The sequence below is a fragment of the Physella acuta genome, unplaced genomic scaffold (genome assembly GCF_028476545.2).
Source record: "Physella acuta isolate Inbredline_101_S28 unplaced genomic scaffold, ASM2847654v3 ptg001894l, whole genome shotgun sequence".
Taxonomy (NCBI): Eukaryota; Metazoa; Mollusca; class Gastropoda; family Physidae; genus Physella; species Physella acuta.
Genome location: NW_026733399.1, coordinates 2,326 through 17,299, shown reverse-complemented (window position 1 = coordinate 17,299; position 14,974 = coordinate 2,326). Strand labels below are relative to the sequence as shown.

The 14,974-nt window shown below is 38.2% G+C and overlaps 1 protein-coding gene across 1 annotated transcript; it reads right to left on the bottom strand.

Annotated features, from left to right (window-relative positions):
• Positions 1–2,558: 2,558 nt before the first annotated feature.
• Positions 2,559–9,937, bottom strand: LOC131931124 (cysteine protease ATG4B-like). The gene is made up of 11 exons (XM_059287831.1): positions 9,820–9,937; positions 9,389–9,460; positions 8,773–8,871; positions 8,459–8,557; positions 8,199–8,271; positions 8,014–8,093; positions 7,332–7,549; positions 6,794–6,872; positions 5,595–5,737; positions 3,486–3,657; positions 2,559–2,952 (listed from the first exon to the last, which is right to left on the bottom strand). The coding sequence occupies exons 1-11, from the start codon at positions 9,935–9,937 to the stop codon at positions 2,885–2,887; spliced, it is 1,221 nt and encodes a 406-aa protein (XP_059143814.1). The 3' UTR covers positions 2,559–2,884.
• Between the last annotated feature and the right edge of the window lie 5,037 nt (positions 9,938–14,974).

The window sequence follows — 14,974 nt, the reverse complement described above, 5'->3', positions numbered from 1 at the left end:
AGCAATCAAATCCTCTCCCACCTGACAAAGTTCCCATGATCTAAATTACTAGAAAAGTTTGAAGTTCATTTAAATTTAACAGTTTGAAATTTATTTTTTGTTTTAAGGTAATCATATAGATCTAGAAAGCAAAATAAAACAGAAAAAAGGATTACAAATTTTAATAGAGAATATGAATATAATTATTGTCAACTGTATTTGTTGAATGCAAGCTCTAACGGAGCTGGTGACTAGTCAATCCAAACACAGCAGCTAAAGTATCACACACAGAAATCTTTCTCTCATACAAGAAATTAAATGCATTATTAGGTGGAAATCTGCTTCATTTAAAGATGCAATCTTTTGAAAATGGGATTGTTTTTTTTAATAAAAAGGGGGCATAACTAACATAACATAATTATGATCAAAAACATTTTTAGTGAGAAATTATAGAAAGAAAAAAAAATGTAGTCACCTATGTGAACAAATCAGTATCTGCCCATGGAAGATTAAATAATCAAGTTTGGACTGGAAAAATAAAGTTGGAATGCTCAGTTGTCCATTTAGCAATTTTTTAAATATTTTTTTTTTGGAAAATTCAAGACAAATGCCATTAAGAAAATGAACAAATTGAAAATAAATTATATGATACAGTTTTGAAACATGATCATGATCTCAGTGTCGAATACCAACCACTTGCATACCATTTCATAAGTTTTATTTTTTTCAGCCATTTAAGAGACAAGTCTTCAATAGAAAAAAAAATCACATGCTTGTTCCTCTTTCTAAAAATTAAATTGCCGTTTGGGATAATCTGGTTTAGAATGCAAATAGATGACTTAAGAAATTAAAGCTTAACTGGATTAGTAGTAAAATTAGCTTGTTAGTCATGTGACCCCTGTCTTCAAACAGCTGGAACTAAGGGATAGACTGGCAGCCTTCAGTTGCATAAACCCATTCTTACCTATGAAAAAGCAGCGTGTCTTCCCCCCCCCCCCCCCCATTGACACACATCCTATATTGTCTTAATGGTAAAGGGGACAGGGTGGGGAACGGGGGGGGGGGTCAAAAATAATTTTAAAAAATGACATTTAAAGAAGCTACCCAAGGAAAACTCAATTTTTAAACTTTAACTCTAGTTCAAAAGCAATTTCAACACAACATTCAGTCTTTAATCTTAGCATCCAGCCTTAAGATGTATGTATAATTGTCACTGAAAAAAGAGTTTAAGTAACAAATGTCAACGTGAAAGCAATAGCAATGGTTAACAAAAGGTTAAATTGTCTATACACACTCTTCTCTGTACAGCTGCTGTATTTACAAAACAATTTGAAGAATGTGTATGAAATGTACAGCTCATTTGATCTCACACTCTATCAACTGAGGCAACTCACATAAAACAAATGGCACAGCTCAAATCTTTTAAACTATTAGCTGAGGTCACACATGTGAAGAAATGGTACAGCTCAATTGATCTCACATACTATAAACTGAAGATACTCACATAAAGAAATGGCACAGCTCAATTGATCTCACAAATTATAGCATCTCATATACTTCTGACATGAAAAAATGGCACACAATTATCCCCCAATCAACTGAAATCCTCCTCAAACAACTTGAAGAAATTTCTGCAACGACACATCTAAAACACTTCTGCTGAAGCAATACAAGATAAATGAACATTCAATGAAGAAATGGTACCAATATATCACACCTCATCAGTTCACACTGCTAACACCAACATCACTATTGCATAAAAGGATCAAATATCAAGAGCCAGCAAGGTGAAAATTTGATATTTTGCTTCATCAACTATACACAACAAAGCAAAACAGTTACTGAACTATACCAAAGCTTTAAAATGGTACAGTTTTTTAAACCACAACAGCAGATATATTCAATCCTATCTTTCATTTCTATATAAAATATATATTAAACACTAATGTTGGATAAATCAATTAAGGTACTAACACTAATTTATTGGGTTGATAAAAAAAAATGTTGCCATGCTTATTAAATAGATTCAATTAAATTTCATTAAATATAAAGTTAATAAAATATTGTCAGAAGTTTTACCTATACTACACCTCTCTAGTGATTCTTAAGCAATACTGGCCTTGCTGTCTCTGTGATAAACTAATGAATCAAACCCTAAACCTAAACATCTATACCAATATCCAGATATAACCCAGACCAAACAAATCAATATGATTCAGTTCTCAAATGGAGGTTATGGAAGGTCGACTGCTAACCCATCACGTAATGAAGCACACACATACATATAAAAAGTTACAGATATAGAAATAGAAGATAATAATCAAGACCTGACATATTTTCTCCTGAGATTGGTTGCAGCTGAAACCAAAAAACTGAATTTTCTGTTCAACAAATCAGCTCGAACAAAATTAAATTTTTCAATGTATCCCAAAATCTATCTACAAAATATCAACTTCAAGCGGAAACATAAGAATAAAAAAAACCTTTTAAATGTTGAAATCAATATGATTCAGTTATAAAAAGGAGGTTATCTAAGTTCACCAGCTAACCCATTAAATAATGAATTACGCAGCTATGTAATTAAAGTTAATATTAAATTTTTCATGAAACTATTAACATGAGTTCAACATTCCAAAATGCAATAGATTGAACATATATTCATTTTCTATTATAGATATGAAAGCAGACAGTCAACAAATATAACTCATAACTACAGTATACTGCACATTACATTCAATATGTAATAAGAGATTAGAAAGCAGTTAGAAAAGTATCATTCGTAAATTTCATTCCCACATAAATTCCACTCCCACGTAAACTCCATTTCAACGTAAACTCCATTCCCAGGTAAACTACATTCCCATGTAAACATTATTCACATGCACGCTGAAAGCTCATAGGTTGCTTAGATTATTTCAAATTCTTCATCGTCACATCCGCCTGTTGACTGCTTACTGTCATAGACAGCAAAATCTGAAAACAGCAGGACAGCAATTTTATTAAAAACAGTAGGCCTACAAATTTTAAATCTGAATTAAAGTTACAGGATTTATTTAGACATTTTTTACATGCATCTACACAGCCATGAAAATTAATTGTGATGACTGAAATATTTGATCAAAGAAGGTTGTGTTAAGGGATTCGTGGTGGATTCTTCCAGCTCACTCATGTGCCCAAGTCAATTTGTTTCTCCCCTTACTTGAAAACCTTTTCTGTAAAGCTTAGTTCCCTTTTAGGGGGCAAGTGAAGTAGTTCACCAGTTTCTATAACCTTGGCATGTGAAGGGATAGTGCACAATGCCTAACAGCCTTTACTTTCCCTAACATGAGTTAGGTACTCATCACAGCTGAGTGGACTTGGGGACTTAAACCCAGATTCAAACTCGAGACTTTCGGGTTGGCAGTCTAGTGCTCTACCACTTAACCATGCAGTCCCAAACCTTTCCTGCAACAACTATTAAACAGAAGAAAAAAAGGCGTGACTTAATGAGGACAGTGACAGAGAACCTGAAAGTGAGTTCCCTCTCTTGGAATCTGTGTACACAGTTGTGGCGGCGGACTCTGTGTAAGGCCACGGCGCGTCTTTACGCACTTCAAACATGGACTGGCAGGATTTGTCTGGCAGTGTGAACGTCTCACACAGCTCTTCAAACTCTTTCTCTGTGGCGCAGTAGAAACCCTGAGGGGGGGGGGGGGGGGGGGGAGACAAACAGAATTTTGACTTAAGTATTATGTGCTATTAAAACAAATTTGATGGAGAGATTTATTTTTTAAACAAAAACTTAGGTGGTAATGAAATTGCCAGGTACAAAATTAGCAGATACAATAACCTTGCCAACCACACACCATCCAACCAACCACAGATACTCACTATGCAGCCAACCCTAGACTAACCATTCAGCAATCCCTGCTACCAGCCAACCCCAGATACCCACCATTCAGCCAACCCTAGAAACCCACCATTTAGCCAACCCCAGACACCCACCATTCAGCCAACCCCAGCCAACCCAGCCACCCACCAGCCAACCCCAGACCCCCACCATTCAGCCAACCCCAGCCAACCACCAGCCAACCCCAGACCCCCACCATTCAGCCAACCCCAGCCAACCCAGCCACCCACCAGCCAACCCCAGACCCCCACCATTCAGCCACCCACCAGCCAACCCCAGACCCCCACCATTCAGCCACCCACCAGCCAACCCCAGACCCCCACCATTCAGCCAACCCCAGACCCCCACCATTCAGCCACCCACCAGCCAACCCCAGACCCCCACCATTCAGCCAACCCCAGCCAACCCCAGACCCCCACCATTCAGCCAACCCCAGCCAACCCCAGACCCCCACCATTCAGCCAACCCCAGCCAACCCCAGACACCCACCATTCAGCCAACCCCAGACACCCACCATTCAGCCAACCCCAGCCAACCCCAGACCCCCACCATTCAGCCAACCCCAGACACCCACCATTCAGCCAACCCCAGCCAACCCCAGACACCCACCATTCAGCCAACCCCAGACACCCACCATTCAGCCAACCCCAGCCAACCCCAGACACCCACCAGCCAACCCCAGACACCCACCATTCAGCCAACCCCAGACACCCACCATTCAGCCAACCCCAGCCAACCCAGCCACCCACCAGCCAACCCCAGACCCCCACCATTCAGCCACCCACCAGCCAACCCCAGACCCCCACCATTTAGCCACCCACCAGCCAACCCCAGACCCCCACCATTCAGCCAGCCACCAGCCAACCCCAGACCCCCACCATTCAGCCACCCACCAGCCAACCCCAGACCCCCACCATTCAGCCAACCCCAGCCAACCCCAGACCCCCACCATTCAGCCAACCCCAGACCCCCACCATTCAGCCAACCCCAGCCAACCCCAGACACCCACCATTCAGCCAACCCCAGCCAACCCCAGACACCCACCATTCAGCCAACCCCAGACACCCACCATTCAGCCAACCCCAGCCAACCCCAGACACCCACCATTCAGCCAACCCCAGACACCCACCATTCAGCCAACCCCAGCCAACCCCAGACACCCACCAGCCAACCCCAGACACCCACCATTCAGCCAACCCCAGACACCCACCATTCAGCCAACCCCAGACACCCACCATTCAGCCAACCCCAGCCAACCCCAGACACCCACCAGCCAACCCCAGACACCCACCATTCAGCCAACCCCAGACACCCACCATTCAGCCAACCCCAGACACCCACCATTTAGCCAACCCCAGACACCCACCATTCAGCCAACCCCAGACACCCACCATTTAGCCAACCCCAGACACCCACCATTCAGCCAACCCTAAAAACCCACCATTTAGCCAACCCAAGACACCCACCATTTAGCCAACCGCAGACACCCACCATTTAGCCAACCCCAGACACCCACCATTTAGCCAACCCCAGACACCCACCATTTAGCCAACCCCAGACACCCACCATTCAAACAACCCCACACACTCACCATTCAAACAACCCCACACACTCACCATTCAGCCAACCCCACACACTCACCATTCAGCCAACCCAGACACCCACCATTCAGCCAACCCCTACAGCAGCCAACCCCAGCCACCAACCAGCCAACCCAGCCACCCACCAATGCAATAGATGGGTCCAGCTTAGAGAAGCTCATCCTAGAGGGTGGTGTGGTGCAGTGGTAGCTGACATCACTTGTCCTCCTGTCATCCAGGTCCACAACATTCTGTGTTGTGTGAGGGTCTAAGTAGATCAGCTCTTTATCTGCAAGCAAACAGGGTACAAACATTTACTTCCTTATACCGCGTTTACACTTGTGACATGTATACTATACATGGTTAGAAAAAAAACTTCCCAATAAGTGAGTAGGCTCCCCTATTAACTTAGGCCCTATAGCGAAGTTTTTTTCTAGAAATGTATAGTATACATGTCGCAAGTCGCAAGTGTAAACGCGATATTATACTGCTTTGTTGGTTAATTATATTTTGTTGGCATATATAGTCAACAAATTTGTTGGGGCCCAAGATATATTGTGGGATGTCTGTGTAAAGATTATTTTTCAGTTAGGTTGACAGTTATGAGTCAGTAGAACATGCCCTCTCCCCCCCCCCCCCCCCGCGCTCTAATGGGTAACTAACACCAGTCTGAGAAATTTATATTCAAATGGGGTTTAAATTAGCCACATTGCTTCTAATAATTTCTGATATATTAAATATAATAATGCTGTAACATTTACATCAGGGGTCTCCAAACTACGGCCCGCGGGCCGGATGCGGCCTGCGATGTCCTCTAATCCGGCCCTTGGAAATCTTTTTGTCCACGGAAAATAAACGTTTGTTGGTGATGGCTGAGGGACTTTACCCAGAAAAATCAAAGACATGCCTGGAAGAACATGGCCCCCGAACTAAAATTTGACAGTTAATGTGGCCCTCGGACTGAAAAGTTTGGAGACCCCTGATTTACATAAATAATATTTTAAATTATATTTACACTCAAGTATATCAGAAGTTTGACAGTGTGGCCTAAGCGCTAGGCTGCTAACCCGAAAGTCTCAAGTTCGAATCCGGGGCCAATTCAGTCCCTGAGTCCACCCAGCTCTGATGGGTACCTAACTCATGTTAGGAAAAGTAAAAGCGGCTGGGCTTAGTGCTGACCACAACATCCCTTCATATGTCAAGGTCAAGATACACAAGCTCTTAATTCATCAGCCCAATGGACTGCTATGTCTAGAAAAAGATTCTTTGTAACAGTAGTTCAATAAATAAGAATTCAATACACACAAAAATACACCTATCAAACACACATGCAGTATCAACTCACCAACAAAACCAATAAACCAATGAGCATGGTTGGGCTTGCCACCTATGATACCAACAGATTGCTTTAACTTGAAACATTTCTGGGGATACGAAGTTTAAACTATTCAGTATAAAAGTCTGTTGAAAAAGAAAAACTCTTTGAAATAAAGAAAGATAAAAAACCAAATCATAAAGATACAAGGTAAAAATGTTCTTACAGTTAACCAGCCAATTTACTAAAGAAAGGATTTAGTAAAGAAAAAGTAGTGCTCTTTCAAACCTGACAGTCCCTAGGGGCAAGTGAAGTAGAGTTCACTTGTTTATGTGACCTTGGCATATGAAGGGATAGTGTTGTCAGCACTATACCCAGCCACCCTTACTTTCAATAAAGTGAGTCAGGTACCCACCAGAGCTAAGTGGACTAGCCAACATTCTACAGCCTCGAATACGGATTCAAACACAAGACTTTTGGGTTAGCAGTCGTTTGCTCTACTGCTTGGCCATATAGTCCCCTATTTAGCAAAGAAGTCATAAATAAAAAATCAACTCAGCAGTCTTACCTTCAATGACTCAAAATAGATAGGATTGATATCAGTGAGACCCAACCGCAGGGGAATAATCAACAGTAGCGGCTTCCACGTCCAGGTATCTGTATGGGTCTGGTTTGGTAACTTCTCATTCACAAAACATGAAAACTGCTCCACTTCTAGTTCAGGCTTGTCGCTGTTTGAAATTTTCTTCTTGCATTTTGATCTATTTTTAGACTTGCATAATGTGCCTGGAACAGAAATAAAACTCTTGATAGTGGAAATATAGTTCTGGAGCCTAGCCAAGAAACCCGTTCATATCATTTTTTATCTCAGTAATAATAAATTTTAAAAATGTGTGTGCTTTTAATTTAGATTGTAAAAGATACAGTAAGAAGATGTGAGATTGTAAAATATATATTAAGAATACATGAGATTGTAAAATGTAAATTAAGAAAACATGAGATTATAAAAGATATAATAAGAAAACATGAGCTTATAAAAGATACATTAAGAAAACATAAGATTATAAAAGATATATTAAGAAAACATAAGATTATAAAAGATATATTAAGAAAACATAAGATTATAAAAGATATATTAAGAAAACATAAGATTATAAAAGATATATTAAGAAAACATAAGATTATAAAAGATATATTAAGAAAACATAAGATTATAAAAGATATAATAAGACAACACGAGGTAGACTTACGTATATCATCTAGTATAACCACATTGTCTAATGCTACGTGGATGGCTATGTTACTCCAGTCATCGTAGACAGAAATACGTCTAAAAAAACAATGCATATCACATATAATTTCATTTTTAAAAAAGCATACAAAATGAACATCACTTGCTAAATAAAATATTTAAATTAAAAAAAAAAAGACGTACTTTAAAACTTGTGCAATTGTGTTTGGCCCAAACCACTGACCTATGGCTTTACCTTCAGCTTCTCCCATTGATGCTGTGAAAAGTAGACCAAGGTTCAAAGGTCACAACCAATGGAAAAAGTAAACAGGAAGAGTCAACACAACAGGATAAGGTGTAAAACTGCTTCATGAGCACAATGTAACAGGAAATAGAAGTAATTTAAACCGTGGAAATAAAGTAATTTAAACCGTGGAAATAGAAGTAATTTAAACCGTACAAACCAATTTGATGAATGGAATAGGTTGCCATCTTTTTGTCTTCAAACATCCGGAGCAACCTCCAGTATGTTTCATCTATCATATCTTGTTTCCATCTCCAATCTATAAACAATCAATTTTTACCAAATTAACGGGCAATACTTAATTATATTGGAGGAAAAACAACACTTACACTAAAGAACAAATAAAAAGAAATAACTAAACTCGTAAATTTTTTAAATCAGAAGAGGAACATGTACCTAAGAAAGCAGATCAACAATTAATTCTTACCTCTGCCTAAATGTATCAAAGAAAGCAGATGAACAAGTAATTCTTACCTCTGCCTAAATGTCTAAGTACAAGACATTGTGCCAGCATCATCTGACCACACCGTAGCATACAACCCCAACCTTGATCAGAACTTGGACCAGTCCCTCCTGATTTAAAAATAAAAAAGTTTACAAGAATGACATGGCTGAAAACCTATTCCACTTCCACTTTGCCGAGTTATTACACAGAAATTTTTTAAATCTTATTGTAATTTAAACAGTATTCATATTTTCAACCAAGCAAAACTAAAACTTCTTTAACTATATCTCAGTTATTGATTGTATTTGCTCATCGTAACTAAATTATAAACCTATTGTTTATAAACAATGTTCCCTCTGAGGAGAAAAAGCTAGCATGCAACGTACATTTTGTAAACGCAGTGTTCTTAAAGTCTTATACAATGATAATTCTATTTTACAAAATGACTGCACTGAAGGTTCGCAACTACTGTTTGGCTGCACAAAAGGGAACATTGGGGATCAAGCAGAGAATTTTTATTAAAAGTGGTGATTTAAAATGCCTGAGGTTGATTTAAATATTTAAGCACTAATGAATGTGAAAGTAAACAAAGTACTTATAAAAGTACAAATAACATCAGCTCTTTAACAATAAATTAAGACTTGCCAATATTTTGGAAATTCCTTCTGTATGTGATCCATATTCTTGACTTGATGTCATCTTTTAGTTCTTCAAGTTCTGTAATGCATATGCTATGAATGTTAATAATTTAAAAAAACAACAATAATATAGAGATTTTCTGGAAACAAAAAACCCAGAAATCCTAGTTAGATTAAAATGATTAGGGCCTAGATGAATTTTTTTTTGCAAAACAAAATAAGATCTATACTATTGTTTCAATGTTTACTTTTTTTTATAAATAATAAAATCATGAACTTTTAATAGTGTCATTCAGTTAATTTTAATTTTTTTTTCTTTACACTGGTTACTTGTAATTGTTTTGTTGTTAGCTTAATATCATTTTAAAAGTTATTTAAGTAAAGTTGTTAAATGTAATAATTCTAAATATTTCTAAACAACTGAGGCCAGTGACTTACCATGTAGAGCACTGTAATCTCTCCCTAAGATGTAGACAGGCTCAGCTGTCCGAGGAAACTCCTCAAATTCAAAAGGACCACTTTCATAAGTGATTCCAAAATTCACTGAAAATTTCATTTTCACAGTTGAGAATGTTAGTCATTGATTTTTAAAGGAGGTTTAATAAATTATATTTTCTCTAAATAAAACATTGATTGCAGTGTTGTTCTTGTATTGTAAAAATATTATTACTCATCCATGAAGAGGAAGTTTCATCAGTAAAATGTTTTATGGAGAAGAGGTTAATATTTTTGTTAACTACAGGCCAATTGTGTCTTGAGAACAAAAGGGAAAAGATGACTGGCCTATACTGAATTATTTTGCTTACTATCTTTGAAGTGTACTTATATTTAGCCTATGCTTTAAAAGTGAAAACATAATGTATTTGATGATGCTTATGGTTTCATGGGACAGCATGGTGGAATGGTAGAGCATACGTCTTTTAACCCAAAGTCTGGTGTTGGACTCTGTATTCATGTTCGTAGAATGTCCCTGAGTCCAGTTCTGATGGGTAACTGACCCATGTCAGGAAAAGTGCTAACCACACTATCAGTTCATATGCCGAGGTCATAGAAACAGGTGAACTCTACTTCACTTGCCCCATGGACCACCCGATTCAAAAGGGAGCTTTACTTTTTTATGATATCACAGTCAATTCATAACAAAAATTTTCAGGAAAAAGTCTTATGTGCTATACCTAGCCTAACTAATATAACAAATATTAGTATCTAGGCCTATTGTATGTTATTAAACAGGCTATATCCTGATTTTATCATGTCTGTCATTAGGTCAATAGTTTAATATTATATAATCAGAAAATCATCCTCGCAGCCTTGTTGATGTAACAGCTTTAACTTTTAATTATAGGCCTACTGACAACTTACTACTAGATCTAGGTCTAAGCAACTACTAGCAAACAGTGAGATTATCAGATGGATAATCTTTAAGTAATACTACAGTGGAGTGACACTAATCCCAGTGTAATGAGTCTTGTATGTACTGTGTAGTATTAACAGTGATGTAGCCACTATGGGTAACTTTACTTCTGTAGTGTAGCACTAGTAGTAGATTGTCTCATGACGCTAGTTGACGCAACGCTCATAAACAACAACATTGGAACATTCCCGTTCTAGTTTCATGTTTGACCGTTGGGGGATCTTCAATGTCTCCAAGTCTTGCTAAATTCTGCTAAATATAATTATTACGGCAACTGAAAATTAATGTAAGATGGTCTGTGCCAGAAAAATTCATGACTTTTTGGTTTTAATTAAGAATTAGAAATGTTAGATAACCTCAAACACTTATTTGTGCTAAATGAACACTGGTCTTCTAAACAACAATGGGCTATAATAGTATCAAACAAGTGACACACACTTGGATTTGGATAATGATATATTTTTTCCATTTTTTAGAATTCTTGATTAACAATAATTATAGTAAATTATGGATAGCCTGTTTTCAGCAACCATCTTTCAGTTTTCACAAACGTTTCATATTAAAGAATTTATTTACTGAGAAGTCTATGCAATTTTATTCACAATATCTGCACACTTGAAGAAATATTGACATACATTTTTATTTTCTACGCATTTTTTCCTTGAGCGTGATGTAAAAAGCATTTGGTTCTTTGCATTGTTGTTAAAATAATGATAGGCCTATAGCTTTAAAAATAAATTGATTCTATCTATATATATAATTCTCTTCTGGGAGCCGTTAGAAAACAAGCTGCAAGCGCCTCCTTGCAGTCCCCTCTTTTTCTCTCTATCACTACCACCCCCACCACACTCCTACATTGTCTGGTGAGCTGTGGTCACGCTGTTTACATTTTACAATCATAGAGACGGGTTTGGTGACGGCTATTAGGGGCAGATAATTTAATTTGAAACGATTTTAAACTTAGAGGAGGTAACTAAGAGGAGGCTGCTTTCACGTGGGTGGGGGGAGGGGGGTTTAGTGTTTTTAAGCAAATATTTTCAGTGGCAGCATTGGTACTGTCGAATTCACAAATTATAAATTACTGAAAAGTAGAAAAAAAACAACTATATAGCGGCATATGATATGCAGCGGGTCAGCTCGTGAATTATAAAATGCTTAAAAGCATGGCAATACAACAACTACAGGAAACTATTATAAACATGATTCTTCCCTAACTAGGAATGGTATTGAATGGCATGCAAGATTTCTACAGTAACTTTGTATTCAGAAGCCATGAAACGAATAAGTTATTAGGTACATCCTTAAAGTTTATCAGGACCTAAGTTAGTTTGGGCTATAAATTATAGATCTAGATCTAGCTAGGCATAAGCCTGTGTGGTTTTTTTGTGAACTTTTTATTTTAGGCCTAAAGGCCTCAAAATAGGGCCAGAGGCCAATACTTTGTTGAAGTGAAACAACTTAAAAAATAATTTAATTTTAAATTTAGTTAAGACAGCCCACTAAAGTACTTGTAGATCTAGTTCTAGTAAAGTGTTGTTAGTGTAGTCACAAGTGTAGTGGTTCCTCATTCATTTGATCATCATCATCCATGTGATGTGTGTTGCTGTGTGTGTCCAACTTTACTTGGTGTGTCTGAGTTGAGTGAATGCCTAAGTCTGTTTACTCAATTACTAACTAGATCAAAGTCTAGATCCAGTAGGGTACAATACACTCACAACTGGCGAGCGAGTTAAATTCAGTGAACTGTACTCGAACTTTCAACTTATCACTCAGTTACGACAGTTACTTTCTTACTGACAGGGTGACTCAGTAACACTTCACTCAACTTCACTGCCAGCTTTCTTAAAATAATTCGTTCATTTGTTATATAGATCTAGATTTAATCAATAGATATATAATCTAGTAAAATCAATAAATATAGTTACAAAAGAAATATGACGTCTAAAAATTAATTAGGCCCGATAATTCAAATCAAACTAGTCAAACACTAAAATTTATTTATTTATTTACCATCAAAATCCATTTCCCTGAAGAATCAAAACATTGTTTCTACGCATGCGCAGAATAAGATTTCCGTATCCGTTGTTATCTGGCTTACAGATTTAGGAACGAGTAGAGTAAGCTAGACCTACTGCGTTCTATTTTTGTTTCATAAATAATCAATAGAATTAAAAATAAGTACGAATAATTTTACTTAAGATGTGGTAACTGTACCTCATCGTCATGGAGTAAAAAAGAGAGATTCGCTAAATTCATTTGGTTCACATTGATTTAATATTCACAAGTTTGGTTGGATGGAGGGCGCACAGTGGTGTACCCATGGAGGGAAAAGGGGGGGGGGGGGGGGAGAGGGGGAGCCTTTCCCCTGAGGGTATTTTTTAGGACTATGATACCTTTTTTTTTCGGAAAAAAATAATGAAAACAATCAACATTCTGGGACCTACATTTGGGAAATAAAAATTAATTACAAGAAGTAACACAGTCAGTGCTGAATAACTTGATTGAGAAAATGAAATACACGCGCCTATTGTGTGGTTCGCGTTTGTCTTAATTGTTCGTTAACGAAGGCGCCTCTCTTATATTCAGCGTGTGTATTAAATTGTTGATCAATGAAGGTGCTTATTTACTATTTACGACATGACTGATACATTTTACCATTTTTTATGCTGTTGGAAAAAAAACATTCATTCCAAATAGATTTTTTTTTATTTTTAAGGCCAGATTTTCGAGCCTTTTAAAAATAACATTGGATTAAGTTTGATAAACACTGAAGCAAGTTTTTGAAGTTTACTTCATTATCTAGAGGGTGTTGGTTCGATAACGGAGGATTACTGGTGTTGTTAGAAGTAGTAGTGTACAGTGGCGTAGGCAGGGGGAGGGTTAGGGGGGGTCATAAAAATTGGCACCCCTCCCTTGAGACAACCCTGGCTACGCCACTGGTAGTGTATAATTTATTTTCCACTTTTTAGTGCATTATTATATAAAAGCTTGTCATTAAAACGTTTTTTTTATGAATTAAAAAAACAACTCCAATTAATTATGCGCCTGATTAATACTAAAACACAAGTAATGAGACATATTGATGATGAGATAATTACATAATTTAATTACATATCTTTCACAACACACCATTCAAAAGACAAAGGCAAATAATCTTCACCGATATATATTGTAATACAATAATAGTTACGTTACTTGTCTCATGGACTATCGGAGAACTTATCTATGTTTTGTACCAGCATATCAAGGTATGATCACAATGGCGTCCACAGGATTTTCATCAGGGGATGTCACCCCGTAGATCTTGTCAGAAAGATTTAAATTATAGGCTGTCGTTAAAGACAAATATAACTCGCATCACGTCACACATTTAGTATTTTATGTTGTAAACTTCAAATTCATTTATTAAAATACTGAATCTACATTTAATAAAGCGGTTTAATATTTAGCAGGGGCAGGCAGTGTCTTTAGACCCCTCTTGGTGCCATAAGGTCCCATGTAACCTGCGGTCAGAGTTTCTTTCAGGCATCTCTGTGGGGGGGGGGGGGGGGGGGGGGGGCGAATCAGTCTACTCCATCCCCCCAGAAACGAAGTAAAATTTATATAGAAAATTGATACCTTTACTGTCTGTCCCCCAACCCCCCTCTAACAATTCGTTCTCGCCCCCTCCCAAGATTCCAAGTGCCCCCATCCCTCCGCCCTGGAGAAAAATGAAAGAAACGCTGCTGTCGCTGATGTTGTCATCCCGGCTACAGGACAATCCCCCCCCCCCCCGACATTTCCCCCTGGACATTCCCCCCATATTTACCCCCCGGAGCAATTACCCCCTGTCAATTACCCCCTGGGGAATTACCAACCCACCCCCCCCCCCCATCCACCAAGATAGTATCCTGATTTTAACTCCAACTCTATACCAAAATATTACCTTAATCCTAACCTTAAGACAAAAACGAAAAACCTTAGACATTTCACCTCACCTTAAAATAAACCCAAAACCAAACCCAACTCTAGACATTGATTTAAGCCTAACCCTTACCCTAACCCTAACCCTAACCCTAACCCTAAACCTAACCCTAACCCTAACCCTAACCCTAACCCTAACCCTAACCCTAACCCTAACCCTAACCCTAACCCTAACCCTAACCCTAGACCTAGACCTAGACCTAGCCCAAACTCAAA